Here is a 15,394-nt window from a genome sequence, read left to right on the forward strand (position 1 = left end):
TGGCCTGTGTCTGTTTTCTCGTTTCCTATTGTAAGGGCTTTGCCTTTTTCATTTTTGTATCATCATTGTCTGATAAACAGTAAAGAATGGATATATGTTTACTGAATTCGTGAGTTGGAAAGTATGTGGCAAGAAAGACACTTATTATAAGCTACCTAACAGCATTTTTTGAGGCATAAACACTAACTCTGTACTTGGTCAGGGGGTAGCCTGGGCTGAGCATTTTAAGCATTGCTTGGTTGTCAAGCCAGTTGCTAGTCCAAAAAAGAAAGCAAAGGCCAAATATACATAGTTTCCAGAGCCAAGATCAACAAATACAGAGAGAGGTCATGTCCAAACAGAGCCAAGTTCAAATGTGTAATGGGTTGAAAAGCCAAACAGAGATCCATGAAAGAGTGTGTAATGGGAAAAATCTCTGAAGTCAGTGAATTGGGCAAGTACATTCTGGTTTATCATATGGACCTGTATACTTGGAGGGGGGTTCAGGTATTAAAGACTACAGAAAGCAAATGGACTGTATTGACTTTCACGGATTATTTTATTGTTACGACTATTTAGATAGGGCTCCAGAGGATATATCAATAGTACTCTCATATTGGGTAACTGAAGAGAGTTTACCAACGCGACTGTCTTTAAAGGAATGGTCAGAGTTACGGGAAAGCAATGTGAATACTGAAGTACCCTGGAGTTAGTAACAGAGAGCGCTATTACCGCCAGCCTTAGGCCTGAAGAACGAGAGGAGAGAGCTGCGAGGAACTGGAGGAAAGCTTTATGGAGAGGGTTGTCCAGTGTGCTGCAGCTTGCCAGGGAGGGAGTCAGGGTAATATAAATCCTGACATCCTTCTCGCACCTGGTCAGAAGACAGAGGGCAAGGGAGTCCATCTATCCAGTCAGCCATCCCAGCACAGGGCAAGCTGGAGATTGGCGAATGGATCTGCAAGGGCAAATAGAAAATCTCCAGCATGAGGACTTGGTGATTTTCATTTTGAGCCAGTGAGAAGGGAGAAAGTGAAATCAAACAATAACTTCATTCAACAAATGTTCCACAAATGTGAAAATGGAGGGGCAGATTTCAGTATAAAGTCGGGCAATCAGGGAGGGACTCATTGAGCTGATGGTTGACCAGACACTTGAAAGAAATGAGGGTTGGGCCTTGCATTACCTGGGGAAGAGTTTCAGAGACGGAAAGGCCAGTGCAAAGGCCCTGGGAAGTACCCTGGTGTGTTTGCGGGACAGGGAGGAGGTCAACAGAAGGAAAGTGAGCAAAAGGGAAGTGGGAGGAATGAGGTCTGAGATGTCAAGGGCATCTCATCTTACAGGGCCTTGCAGGCCACTCTAGAGACCTCTGCTTTTGCATGAATGCCATTGCAGCATTTTGGGCAGAGCAGTGACGTGATCTGACATATTTTGTTTTATTCTTACGGTTTTGGCCGCCATTTTATGAGGGGATTGCAGGGGGCAGGAGTGGAAGTAGGGAAGGTTGCTGTCTTTAGGCAGGAGATGGTGCAGGTCGCACAGGAGGAAGTGAGAAATGTTCAGATTCTGGATAGATTTTGAAGGTAGAGTCAGGATTTTCTGATATAGTTGATGTAGAGTGTGAGAGAGGAGTGACAGAGCACTGTTACTTTTGTACTAAAGGTCTGCAAGGATGGGGCAGGCTGCAGGTGCAGCTTAATTTAGGAGAATGGAATTGTTAACCTGAAGAACAGAAGGCCCAGCTAAAAAACAGAGATGGCAGTGTGTGTGTGTGTGTGTGTGTGTCTCAACTGATTTTTCCAAGAGAGACAGAGACTTTGTAGTGATGTGGAGCCCTCTAGTGGCCAAGCATATTATTAATCTTCAGGGCGTTCTCTCCATACTTCTCCATATCTCAAAAGTACATTCTTGAAAATACTTGCTTAGGCTTTAGTTTTCTTTTGAAACAAGCAAGAATAAATCATGTAGCTATTCCTTCTATACTCATGGTGAGTGGGAAATGTTCTCAGATTCAGTATTGGAAGACAAGAACTATAAACAAGTTTAGCAAATGGTTGACGGTTACCTGGACTACTTGGAGGGATTCAGTGTGCCTAGACCTCCTGGTCTAGATTAGAGGCTTGGCAGTGATACATTCTGGGAAGTAAGAGTCAGTTGAGTGGGGATGGGCACTTGTGGGCATGAGGAGTGTGGGGGTGGAGAGTGAAGTGAAGGGGGAGACAAGGAGGTTGTTAGGAGAAACGCCCGTGGTTTGTCACACAAGGTACCGTACTTATCCCTCCTTGGGTCATGCAAGGGGATGTCACTAGGGACTGTAGACTAATTAACCACCAGTCCATTCTCCCACTCTGTTCCACTGCCAAAGCCAGAATTCTGGACTGGGTCTGTATCTACATCAGGATGGGCAATACACCTATGATTTATTTTCCCCCAAATATCCCTTGACTGGTCCCCTTTTACTCTACTCCTTTTGGGGCTGCCTTAGTTCAGACCATTGTCTTTGCTTATCTGGATTATTTCAAGCCTCTTAACTGATCTCCCGGCCTTTTATCACTGAACCTCTCCAATTAATTGTATACCCTGTTATTTTCTACTTAAAATTTTTCACAGGGTCTCCCATATCCTTTAGGATGAAATCTTGATTTCATGGTATGGCTCACGTGACAGGTGACAATTTGGCCTGCCTTCTACCTCTTGCTCACTTTTGCTTTCAGTCCATACTGCAGTTACACTCAGCACGGAGCCTGTCCCACCACTGTGCACCTTTGCAAAGCTGCCCACCTGCCTTTTTGGTTCATTGCTTCCACACCTCTACTCTGCTCTCAAGGACTTTTTTCTTCAAGTCTGTTCAAGTGTTATTTTCCGTAAGCCTTTTCTGGACCTCTTTCTCCTCTCTGTTGGGTGACCTTCAGTGTTCTCATTGTACTTGATGCAGACCTCTTAGCACATCTCACCCTCTGTTGTAATTATAGGTTTACATGTTTATCCCTTGATATCTCAGAGCTCCCCCTAGGCCAGGACCTGACATACTAGCCCTGGGGGGCAGTAAGAACTTAGTAAAGGACTATGGGATGAGTGAACAGTGTAGATGACCCAAGCTCCATAAGGGAGAGGCCATGAGAGCACTTGGGGGATTAGGAGGGAGAGATCATAAATGAAGGCTTCTATTTCTGGGAGGTGCTCTGGCTTTATCACTGTATTTCTGTCTTTTAAAAAAACTTTATCATAGCATAATACAGAGTAACACAGAAAAGTGATCATATCGCAGGTTTGAAGTTTGAAGGATCTTTACAGGCTGCAGACCCATGTAACCAGCCCCCAGATTCTTTCAAAGGAACATGACCAGTACCCCAGAAAGCCCCTCTTGTGCTCCTTCGAGTCACTGTTTTCCTTTCCCACCAAACTTAACCATTATCCTCACTTCTGATCTTATCCGTTAGTCTTGTGTGACTTTGAACTTCATATAAAAGGAACAGGTCAGTAAGTACTCTCTTGTGGTTCTTTTGCTTAGCATTTTACCTGTGAGAGCCCTCCATTGTTGCAGGGGTTGTCACTGATTCCTTCATACTGCTCATTTTTTCTGCTCTGCTGTGGAGTAGTATTGGTTGGGGAGGCCCCAGTGTTTGGCCATCATGGACAGTGTGACTATGAATATTCTTGTCTTCTGGGGAATATATGTATGCATTCCTGTTGGATATAGACCGAGGAGGGGAATTGCTGACATAGCATATCCAGATGTTCAGCATCAATAGATACTGCTAATAATTTTTCAGAAGTGATTGGATCAGTTGACATTCTCCTCTTCATAGATGAGCGCTCTGGGTGTTCCACATTCTTGCCAACACTTGATATTTCCTTCCCTTTTTTTGTTTTTTTTAAGATTTTATTTGTGTGTGAGAGAGAGAGCGTGTGCGCACAAGCAGGGGGAGTGGCAGGCAGAGGGAGAAGCAGGCTCCCCACTGAGCAAGGAGCCCAACATGGGGCTTGATCCCAGGGCCCCGGGATCATGACCTGAGCCGAAATTAAGAGTCAGATGCTTAACCTACTGAGCCACCCAGGCGCCCCTGTTCTCTCTTTTAAATATGAAAATGCGTGTTCACTTTTTTAGGACAGAATGAATTTTTCTGTTTGGAGCCAGTGCAGGTTAGGAGAGTGGCATTGCCTTTGCATTTACATACGCCTTCAGAGTGTAGGGCAAGATCCAGTCTGCTCGCCTTCTACCCTAGTATCACTTGGGAGCAGTGGAAAGAGTGAAAGGTGCAGGGCAGACTTGTAGGATTGGTGTGGGTTTGAATACTGGCTACGTCACTACCCAAGATATCTTTCGGCAGAAATCACTGAAAGGTCTTGAGCTTTAGTTTCCTCAGCTGTAAAATAAGAAAAGGACGGCCACCTTGCAAGGCTCTTTGGGTGGTGGGAGACTATGAGAGAATATGGGTTCAATGCCCAGCAGAGAGGATTCCTTTAAATGAATAATATTGCATGTTTTTGGAAGTCAGGGATATTAGTGTTCTAACCGATGTTGCTTTGATTGCAAGTTGCTTGCATTTTTCTTCTAGGGTTGACAACTTTGGCCTGGGCCTTTTACTTCGATCCAAGCAGATAAAACGCATGGTCTCTTCATATGTGGGAGAAAATGCAGAATTTGAACGACAGTACTTAAGTGGTGAATTAGAAGTAGAGCTGACACCTCAGGTAAGACAATTTCTCTGCTCCTCTTTTAAATAGTAACTTAGTTTGAAATTTACCTATTTCCCTCTAGCAATTTTCTTTTGCAAGAGAGGTAAGGCAGAGAGGATGCGATTTTGCCAGGCCAAGGAAATTTGTTTGTAGGTCACACCTGTTGATTGCTAGGAGACTAAAAGCCTCTGTTGCTGTGCCCCAAAAAAGGGAGGTATTTCTAGTAAACAGTATTTAGGCTACAGGACAGATGTGTAAGCTTGGCACTATGGTGTCCATTTTGTGCTGGCAGCTTGCAGTAGGACTTGCTGAAATGCTTGGGGATTGTCCTAAGAGTCCATTCCTGTGAATCATAGAATTAGAAATATGTGAGGAATATGTTCTTGCTGAGACATCAGGAAAGTGAAGTCCCTGGAGAGTACAACTGGCCATGTCCTGGAGTAAGAACTGGAATCAGAGCCCAGGTCTCCAGGGAATAGATGTTCCTTACCAAGCAAGCAATTACCGCATTTGAATCTAGCAGGTTTCCATTCATGTCATACACTATGTCTTAACTGGCTAAAGAGTTTGTCACAAAGGAAACTTGTTGAAGCCATTTGTGCCTATTGGTCTTCCAATTTGACAACATCTGCCTTCATCTCTGAAATTGAACCCACCACTCTGCTTTATTTTTGTCAACAGAATTATTATTACCACTGACTTCACTAAATTGGTAATAACGTGAGATAGCAACATTTTAAAAATCAATAATGAACTCCCAGTATATGCTTGTCTAGAGAGAGCATGCAGGGGAGAACTTTTCTACCTGAGGCTTCACAACATTACTCACGTCCCACCCAATCACCCCACAGTATGGGCATCTGTGCTTATCATAAGCCTTGCACTGTGTCTGGTATTTATCCATTTTCATTTAAAGTTTTTTGAAAATAACAAAAGGTATCCTGTCTTAGTCTACTCGTGCTGCTATAACAAAATACCACAGACTTGGTGGCTCAGACAAGAGGAAGTGATTTCTCATTGTTGTGGCAACTGGGAAGTACAAGACCAAGTACAGGCTGATGTGATTCTTGGTAGAGGGGAGGAGGGGCAGGAAGAGAGAAGGAAGATGCACACGTGCAAACAAGGACTTTGGGGTCTTAGTATAAGGACACTAATCCTGCTGGATCAGGGCCCTACCCTTATGACCTCATTTAGCCTTAATGACTTCCATAAAGGCCCTGTCTTCAAATACAATCACGTTGGGTGTTAGGGCTTCAACATATGAATTTGGTGGGGGACACAATTCAGTCCATTGCATATACTTTTCCTCTTCACATTGTAGATTGAGATAACTTTTCCTTTGGGTTGTGGAGCCCTTGAAGATTAACCTTTTGATTACTTCTATTATCTTTTGTATTATCCCTTCTTTTGTCAGAGGGCATATACATGGGAGTTCCTTAGTATTTCTTTTATATTCCTTCTTTAAGCTGAAAGAGGTCAGTGTCTCTCTCCCCGACTTAGTGGCAGGTGAATAAACGTTGGCTCGGGCAACTTGTTTTGCAGCCTGTGAGCCAATGAGCCAGAGAAGTGTTGTTGAAGTGGTAGGGATAGGACTCCCTTTGGGATTTGGGTGTAGGGGGGTTGGTGGTAGCTGCAGAGAGCCTGTCTGTAGAGATTGTCCACTTTTAGGTCCTTGCACAGTTGGACAGAGAGCAGGAATAAAGTATTCAAGGAGGGTAGACATAAAAAATATCTTATAGTAGAGAGTGTTATGGTTGTTTGGATGATTTAATCTTGTGAATGTTATTAACTTAAAATACAGTACAAAATGGAGTTATCTCTATTAGATAGAATAGAGAAACTGTTACCTGGAAGATTGTCAGTTATGCCTCAGATCCTGTCTTCCCCAGATGATCCCACCCTACTTCAAACACTCTGTGTCTGAAGTCCCAACTTTTAGTTCTTGCTTTGAGTTTAGTATTTAAAGGACCCAGTTAAAGTAGAAAATTGTTTTCAGGCTGAAATGATTTTAACATAATATTACTAAGACCTCAACCAGTTCTTACTACTGCGTGACCAATCAGTTATGTAGTATGAATATGATGTAGCTAGACTGTAACAATAGGTCTTAGGGTTAGGGTGGGTGTTAGGAAATATTTAGGGTCAGAGTTACTCCCCTATGGGAGAACTGGGTTGGAAAGCAGTTGGGGGCAGGGGGGAGCCAGAGAAATCAGCTTTGAACCACTGGTACCTAGGAAGGGGGTAAAGATGGTAAAAAGAAGATACAAGAAACTTTGCATACAGTTGTTTCTACTCTAAGATAAAATTTGAAGTACTCTTAGCTTTTAAAAACCAAATTACCTGTATGTTGTACTCTTTGCCTAACTTTGGATTTTTTCTTAGTTAGATAATGTAGTAGATAAAATGCTTTTAAGAATGTTTTAGAATGAACTCTAAGTAAATGAACATACTATTATTATATAATAATGGCATTGTTATTCATGATAAGCTTCAAGCTATACCTACATAGGGCACACAGTAAAACACAAAATTTAAATACATATTTTTAAATATATATATATATATAAAGTGATATACTTCAGATTTGAAAATTGATTTTAAAATATTACAAATAGACTGATGGAGAATATGATGTCAGGAGAGCAGTGGGAGACCAGAAAGCTGAGCGCATGATGATCCAAAGAAGCAGTTATATTTGGAATGCGGATTAAGAATTGAGAGATTGTTGTCTAGAGGGGCAATACTTGTTTTCAATTATCTAGCATACAGCGTTAGTGAAATACACCAATATACAGTGCTAGGTCCTGTTTAGAATGATAAACCTGTGGAGAGAGGAACTGTGTCTGTAAATGTTTCCGTATCCACATACAGAAGTGTGCTTAATGAACTTCTTATGGTGTGGTGGTTGCTCACTTGTAGGGCACGCTTGCAGAGCGGATTCGTGCAGGTGGGGCTGGCGTTCCTGCATTTTACACGAGCACTGGGTACGGGACCCTGGTGCAGCAAGGAGGGGCACCGATCAAATACAATAAAGATGGTACCATTGCCGTTGCCAGTAAGCCGAGAGAGGTAAGTAGCTCTCATTCAGGTAGCACTGGGATGCCTCCTTTAGCATAGGGTTCCAGGTGGACTCTGGGTAGATAAGATAAAATCTGCTCTGTGTAAGAAGAGACACTGTCCTTCACTTATGTGGCGTACGCTAGGTAAAATTTCTGCTGAAACTGAGCATCTGCCAATAATTAAAATCACATAGAGAAACCAGAATAAATGAGAAGAAACTGTGATCTATATAAGATGTGTGAGTCAAGATTAGTTTTTTTTTTTAAGATTTTATTTATTTATTCATGAGAGACAGAGAGAGAGAGACACACAGAGAAGCAGAGGGAGAAGCAGGCTCCCAAGGAGCAGGGAGCCGGATGCGGGACTCGATCCCAGGACCCTGGGATCATGACCTGAGCCGAAGGCAGACGCTTAACGACTGAGCCACCCAGGTGTCCTGAGTCAAGATTAGTTTTATGGTAGGTTTTAACAAACGTTGGAGCATTTATAACTTCTGATCATGCTCATGTGGAAAGGAGAGTAGGTGTATGATATATATTGTATTAAACTTTTCATTCTCAAGCCCCTTCTGGATGTGGATGAAGGAGAAAAAAAAGCCAAGGACATCACAAGTTTGTCTACAATTTTGAAAAGGAGGGGACAGTTGTAATTACATAATAAGAGCATTCATCCTGTCTCCTTTATCCTTCTTTTTGTACACTGGACATATTTGAGCTGACTGAATAATTTAGTTTTATTTAAAGTGCTGGGTGGGATGGAGTACCTTTATACTAGGTAACTTCACTCACATATTAGAAAAGAATAGGACTCTACATATAGATATTTGAGATACTCAGATTTGAGGCAGTTGTAAAAATTACACAGGACAATATTCCATTACTGTATTTTTAGTCCCTCTCCCTGGCCACATGGCTCAAGAGTGTTAACTCAGGCTGCAGAAATGCTGAGCTTAGCTCTGAGGAAATGACAGCTTAGTAAATCGAGGGATCTCCTACCACACTTGCCTATAGCGAATTTTATAATTTTTTTTCTTTTTTTTTTTTTTGCTTATAGGGATGTTCTGCACCTCCATGTTTTGAGAGAAGATAAAAGGTCATTGAACATGCGCCTTGCTGTTCATTGTTTGTGTCTAGCAGCATCTTCCATCTGGAGCTTTGCTTTTTTTGCTTAGAATGACCTATATTGACTCAAAGTTTTGATTAACATTTTTTTTATATTCTATCTTGCTTCTTTCCTTACTGCCTAATTAGGTTTAAAAAGTTTTTGACCAAGTAAGACAGGAGCCTAATTATTAAAATGGATCTTAGTAATACAGATGATGCCCAGAAAAATTGGGTTAATACTTTGAGAGTTTGCTAGAAGCTAGAGCATTAACTTGCCCTGGGAAAATATAGGATAGACTGGAGTCTGTTCTGAATGTCTTGGTTCATTTTTGCCTGGAGTCAGGTGCACAAATCTAGTAGCTTTGTACTTTGGTCTGAATTACCTAGGAACGTGACAAATAATTTCTTGAAATGATTCTTGCTAGCTCTTTATTTCCCGTACGTATGGTAGGAAGAGGAGGTGAGTAAATTTCTTAATTCAGTGGTATTTGCCAGGCACTGGCCCACATATGGTAGAAAAGGAGATGATCTAGACTAAGTCCCCCTGCTAGTGGAGGAACTGACAAGGAATGAATTAATAAACACATAATGTCAATAAAGAAAGTGCCATGAAGAAAAATGGAGTAGGGTAAGGGCAGAGAGAATGGTCACTGGCCAGGGAAGGGGTGTTCCAGATTGGGTCAGGGGAAACCTCTCTGAGGAAGTGACAGTTCGTAGAGATCAGAATAAAACAGGAGAATGAGTGGGTGAAGACTATAGGGTTGTGCTCTGGTCAGAAGGAAGGGAAAGGACACGGTCCTGAGGCAGGCCAGCTCTGTTTGTGGAACAGCAGGGCAGTGAGACTGGAACAGAGTAAACGAGGCAGAGAGCAGTAGGATGGGAGGCTGAAGGGAGGCGTGAACCAGATCACATGAGTTTGGGTTTTACTGAGTGGTGAGAGGACAGCAGAGAATTCAGACATGGGAGAGATGTGGTCTGAGTTACATTTTGGAAGGATCACTGTGGCTGCTGGATGGAGAGTTTTTTGGTAGGGTTCCAAGAGCAGAATCAGTGAGAGAGATTGAGAGGCTGTTGTACTGATCCAGGAGGGAGTGGAAGTGGTTTAGACTGAGGTGGTTAACAGTGGAGCTTGTGGGAGGTGGTTGGAATCAGGACATATGTTGATAGCAGAGCCAGCAGGATTTACCAATGGATTGGTTACAGGGTGAGGAAGGACAAGAACCAAGCATGCTGCTTACTGAGATGGGCAGAGTATGGAGGTAATCAAAGAGTCTTGTCTGGGACTGGATGCATTTGAGACGTCCTTGAGGCTCTAACAGAAGTTGCTCAGTCGTCTCCAGCTTGGGGAGGGTTTGGTGCTGGGCTAGGAGCTTTGGAGGCTTCAGCATATAATATTTAAGTCTGTGGGGCTAGCTGAGTGTCTAAGGCTAGAGTACAGGTAGTGAATACCTCTTTTGCATTTAAAGGGTGGGAAGAGGAAAAGGAGCAGCAAAGAAGAATGGGAAAGTGTCTAGTGAGTGAAGACCAAGGGGAGTTGGTAACTTGAAGACGGGCAGTTTTACAAAGGAGGGAGTGATCAGTTGTGTCAGAGTGAGAAGAGGTGCGGTAACAGGACAGGGCATTGAGCATTGGGTTTAGAAACATGGAGGTCATTGGTGACCTTAAAGAATGATTTTTCTGGAAGAGAGGATTTTTCTGGAAGGGTGGAAATTTGATTGGAGTGGATTCAAGAAAGGGCTGAAAAAAGAGGAAGTGGTAACCGGGAAACACACAACTCTTTCCAGTGAGTGTAATAGCTAGTATGGCAAAACCAGTCCCTTCCCTGTTTTAAAAATTTAGAATGGCTAGCATCAGCAGCAGCTGGTTTATAGACCCATCAGGAAATTATGTAATTGCAATAGGGAAAAAAAGCCAATTTTTTCACATTGCCTTGGATTAGCATATATTTAGATCTGTATGTAGTTTTCTAGATCTGTATGCAACATAACTCATCTGTCATCATTGGTGTTTATGGTAATGACTTTGAAATACATGAAACTCTTTTAAAAAGCTGTATACTGATGTGTAATTTTTAAATATCTTTCATACGATTCGTCTAAGTTTCACATTCGTAAGATCCTCCTTCCTCAGTGATCCCCTGAATTCATTAATATTCTCTAGCAGGAAAGTGGGATAAGGTCTTTAAGGAATCTGTTCTTTAAGAAAGGATTTCTGCTTTAAACCATCGTTAAAGAAAAGTAAATACTGAACTTTGTCCTGCAGCTTTATGTAATATGCGTGTGGTTTGTCCACTAGGGGGTGGTGTACGAACGAGGATGGAGTTCTGCCTTCCTATATGGCTCCATCCTGTGTGGGATGGAGCCTAGCATGGACATTCTTTCCTCTCTTTGATTCACTTTGCAGAGCTAAATCCCCAGGAAGAAAAAAGGAACAAAGTGCCACGGCATAGTTTTACTTTATGCCTCTTTTCCCCTCCCCACTCCCCTTCATCTGTAGTAGAATTAAAAGGTAATAGACATATAAAAATCAATAGCATTTCATTAGATCTGTAATGACAGAGAGGAGGTGTAATAGAAGAACATAGAATACTCATAGTAGCATCAAAAACCGTGAAGTACCTATGAATAAACCTAAAACACATACACAAAGCTTTTTTTGGAGGGGAATTAAAAGCAATTTGAAGAGGTAAAAGAAGACTTCAGAAAATGTAGGCATATATTATGTTCACAGGTAGAAAGCTATGGCATGTCAGTTCTCCAGTTTCATCTGCAAATTCTAGGAATTCCAATTAAAATTTCATCAGATGGTTATAGGTTAGTTAGGAGAGACGAATAGATTTTTTTTTTTAAAGATTTATTTATTTTGAGAGAGTGAGAATGAGAGAGAGAGAGCACATGAGAGGGGGGAGGGTCAGAGGGAGAAGCCGGCTCCCTGCTTAGCAGGGAGCCCGATGCGGGACTCGATCCCGGGACTCCACGATCATGACCTGAGTCGAAGGCAGTCGCTTAACTGACTGAGCCACCCAGGCGCCCGAGATGAATAGATTTTTATAACTATTTTAGGTACAAAATACTTTGCCCATTTTATGCAGCTTATATAGTTTTGTTTCCCCCCTGCCCCCGGGGTGGAGGGAAAGATGGGCTATTTTTCATGTTCTCTACATATAACTTATGCACACAAATAATTAAAAGAGTGCTAACATGCAGTCTATGCCTTAAGCATATAGAACTTTCAGTTCCTCAAGTTTACCAGCCTCTCGCTGCTGAGTCTTTGCACATGCTATTCCCTTGGTTTCTCCTCCACCACTTTGACTAAATCCTAGTTTCCTACCACTACTCCCCCGTGAGATCTCCATTTAGATTGTTCTCCCTCTGAGAAACCTTCCCCGACCAGGTTTGTATCCTTATTCTCTGCTTCTACCCCAGCACATACCTGACAATGTCCCCTTTGTCTCCTGCAGGTGAGGGAGTTTAATGGTCAGCATTTTATTTTGGAGGAAGCAATTACGGGAGATTTTGCTTTGGTGAAAGCCTGGAAGGCAGACCAAGCAGGAAATGTGATTTTCAGGTAGTATGATGTTTGTTTTGTTTTAAATATTAATGAAATGCATTTCAGCAACTTTGCATTTCCTAAATTATGATTACAAAACGGATATCTTGATGTGTTTGGTGTTCAAAGATTCATTTAAAAAGTGGCTTACAGTCGTACAAGCCCCCAGGTCAGTGTGTGCATGCGTGTGCAAGGCTGCTGCTGTGCATTCTTGCTGGTGTGTATTTGTGGGGGTCTGTTCTGATTAGGTGGTGCCCACATTGCACTGCTTGGTAGCTATTTTGAATCAATATACTCTTGTATATAGTCCCATACAGACTATTTTTATGTGTGTATTTTAGTTGCCAGGACAAGTTACAATGTTGAGACATACTTAGCAAATGTGAGAAAAGCACACAATTGTATTTAATTTTTATATTATTAATATGCATTGTCTTAAAATGCCTAAATTATTTTGATATTCTGGGAAGAGCTTGCTAGCACCCATTTAGGTCAGTTCTTTTCCAGTCCTGTTGGTGTCTGCTAGGAAATACTTATGTAGGTTCTATCTGAAAAAGTTGATTAATCTTGAGAATGCTTGTTATTTGGATAGCCACAGATATTAAGCCAAAGGCTTAATATAGTTCAAGATCTTTTGATTACCCTGAGCATACTAAATACTAAGTTTATATATTATACATATACATTATATGGTAGTTTTGAAAATTGTACCATCTTTGAATATACACCTACAAGTCTTGAAGACTTTGCCTGTTAGGTTACAGAAATAATTTTCTTTCTTATAATATGGTCATTTACTGTTTTAGTAATAATTTTTATCTTTACCTGATGCACCTTTGGTGAGAGCACAGTTGAATTCTCAGTGACTACTCTCATGCTGTTTTTGTTCATTTCTGAAGATCTTATATGATATTAATGCTATATTTGATTTCTTGAATTCAACCAGTTTTTGATTACAACTGATCTCGGCAGTTACACATTTTGCATTTTAAAAAAGATTAATGAAATTGTATAGAAGCAAATGGAAATGAATTATTTAAACTATTTCCATGAGTTTATCGTGTGTTTCATTGCCTGGCTCTAATATCTAAAGTTTGCACGGGGGCTGTTCTCAGCATTGACTTATGCCTGTGGTTATTGATAGGAGATGAGACTGCTCCATCAGCAATGGTCAAGTGACTTAGATTCTTAAGATCCTGACTTCTAGGATGACCTCCATTGTTAGGGGGACAACTGGTAAAAGGTCTGTCTAGGCCATTGTTAGGACAGCCCTACATACCTTTGCCTCTGGCCACACTGCCCTTGGAGCTTTTGATGCTGGACATGCTGGATGGCTGGTGGAATCCAACTTAGCAACTTGTGAAAGTACCCAAGGACTTCTGTCTCAGGGACACACCTGTCTTTATATTTATCCTTAAATCTAAGTGAGATAAACATTGGTGGCCTAAAAGAGCTAGTAAAAGAAAGATGTAACTCAGTTCCCTCTATCAAATAAGATTTTTTTTTTAGTCAACTTACACTCTCAGAAACAAAAAAATACCTTAAAATTTTTATGGTTGGTGGTGATGCATTAATTTAAGAACTTGAGTGCAAAATCATCAGCAAAATTGGCACTTTCTGGAAATTTTTACACCTCAGGGTCTAATGTGGGTGTTGTACTTCAAAAAATTTCATTAGAAATTGGTCCCCCAGAATGATCTTTATAGATGACTCACACATTACCAATGAATGTTTCGTTTTATTTCAGCAATAGGTCTCTTTTTAATAGAGAATATAATTACTATACCTTCTCATATAAAGCACGTGCTACTTTTCTTAATATTTTAACAAGAACAAGTTTAGTGAAATATATAACTATGGAAACGAAGTGGCATCCCAGTTAAAAGACTTAGGCAACTTAGTTTTAAATAGAGTAGATTTATTAATATCTGTTTTATCTTTCTGTATATGATCTGTATGTTGAACATGAAAAATAGTTCCTCTTTCCTTCAACCCCATGAAAACTGTAATTGAATGAAGTGGCCATTGTTTTTATTTACAAAATTGTTTTAACACTTATGGAAAATACACACTTTTAAAAGATTCACAGATTTTTAGTTTATAGAAATTCTTTTAATCTATAATGAAAGCTGAGAGAAACTCTTCTTATTTTTGGTTTTCTTTTCCCACTTTCCCCCACTCCTAATATAGGAAAAGTGCAAGAAATTTCAATTTGCCGATGTGCAAAGCTGCAGAGACGACAGTGGTAGAGGTGAGAGAAGAGGTTATTTCTGCTTTCCAAAGGTTGCTTTTTAAACTTGCTGTTATGTATTAGTTCAGCAAATGTACAACAATTCATTTGTCTTCTGGAGGATAAACAATGACCGCTTTTAAATTTTGGATATCAAAGGATTCTACTTAATATGTATTAGTTGAGGGACACCTGGGTGGCTCAATTGGTTAAGCGTCTGCTTTCAGCTCTGGTCGTGATCCAAGTGTCCTGGGATCGAATCCTGCATCGGGCTCCTTGCTGAGTGGGGAGCCTGCTTCTCCCTCTGCCTGCTGTGCACTCTCTCTCTCTCTGGCAAATAAATGAATAAAATCTTTAAAAAGATAAATATGTAATAGTTGCAATTTTACTGTAACATTAGCTTTCTGGTTGGCTAGGGTCTCACTGGAATGCTCTCTTTGGGATCAAGCCACGAGACTGGCTAGCTTATAACAGTCCTTTGGTATTTTAGTAAAATAGACCTCCTTGGGTAAAATTGCAAGATAAATTTTTATATACAAAACCCCAGAAAAATAGTAAGTTATATCATTACTGTATTTGATACTGTGAATTCTTTAAGGAAGAAGGAGGGTAGTACAAGTAATTGCTTTGATGTGGTTCTGTTTGGAATAGTTGAATTAAGGAACTAACTGACTTTTCTTTGGACGTCTCATGGTGTGGGAGAGACTTGACTAATTCTAGAGCCTTTCTAGGGTTAAGCTCTGAGACAAAAATAGTTGGCTTACACTCAAACCCTGCCATTTTGTTATATATATGA

General features: G+C 41.0%; 1 protein-coding gene across 3 annotated transcripts in view; it reads left to right on the forward strand.

Annotated features, from left to right (window-relative positions):
- The window catches only part of OXCT1 (3-oxoacid CoA-transferase 1), a 127,738-nt gene that overhangs the window by 12,445 nt on the left and 99,899 nt on the right, over positions 1-15,394 (forward strand). For 2 of the 3 annotated variants that reach the window (XM_073890953.1, XM_025867345.2), the window contains exons 4-7: positions 4,536-4,671; positions 7,576-7,725; positions 12,280-12,386; positions 14,559-14,619. In XM_073890953.1, the coding sequence (XP_073747054.1) occupies positions 4,536-4,671; positions 7,576-7,725; positions 12,280-12,386; positions 14,559-14,619 (454 nt within the window). The remainder of the gene's footprint in view (positions 1-4,535; positions 4,672-7,575; positions 7,726-12,279; positions 12,387-14,558; positions 14,620-15,394) is intronic. The other variant, XM_073890952.1, reaches the window with a different exon arrangement.

This window comes from Callorhinus ursinus, unplaced genomic scaffold (genome assembly GCF_003265705.2).
Source record: "Callorhinus ursinus isolate GAN/ISIS: 27379988/994484 unplaced genomic scaffold, GSC_fseal_2.0 scaffold3, whole genome shotgun sequence".
In the NCBI taxonomy this organism is placed as follows: Eukaryota; Metazoa; Chordata; class Mammalia; order Carnivora; family Otariidae; genus Callorhinus; species Callorhinus ursinus.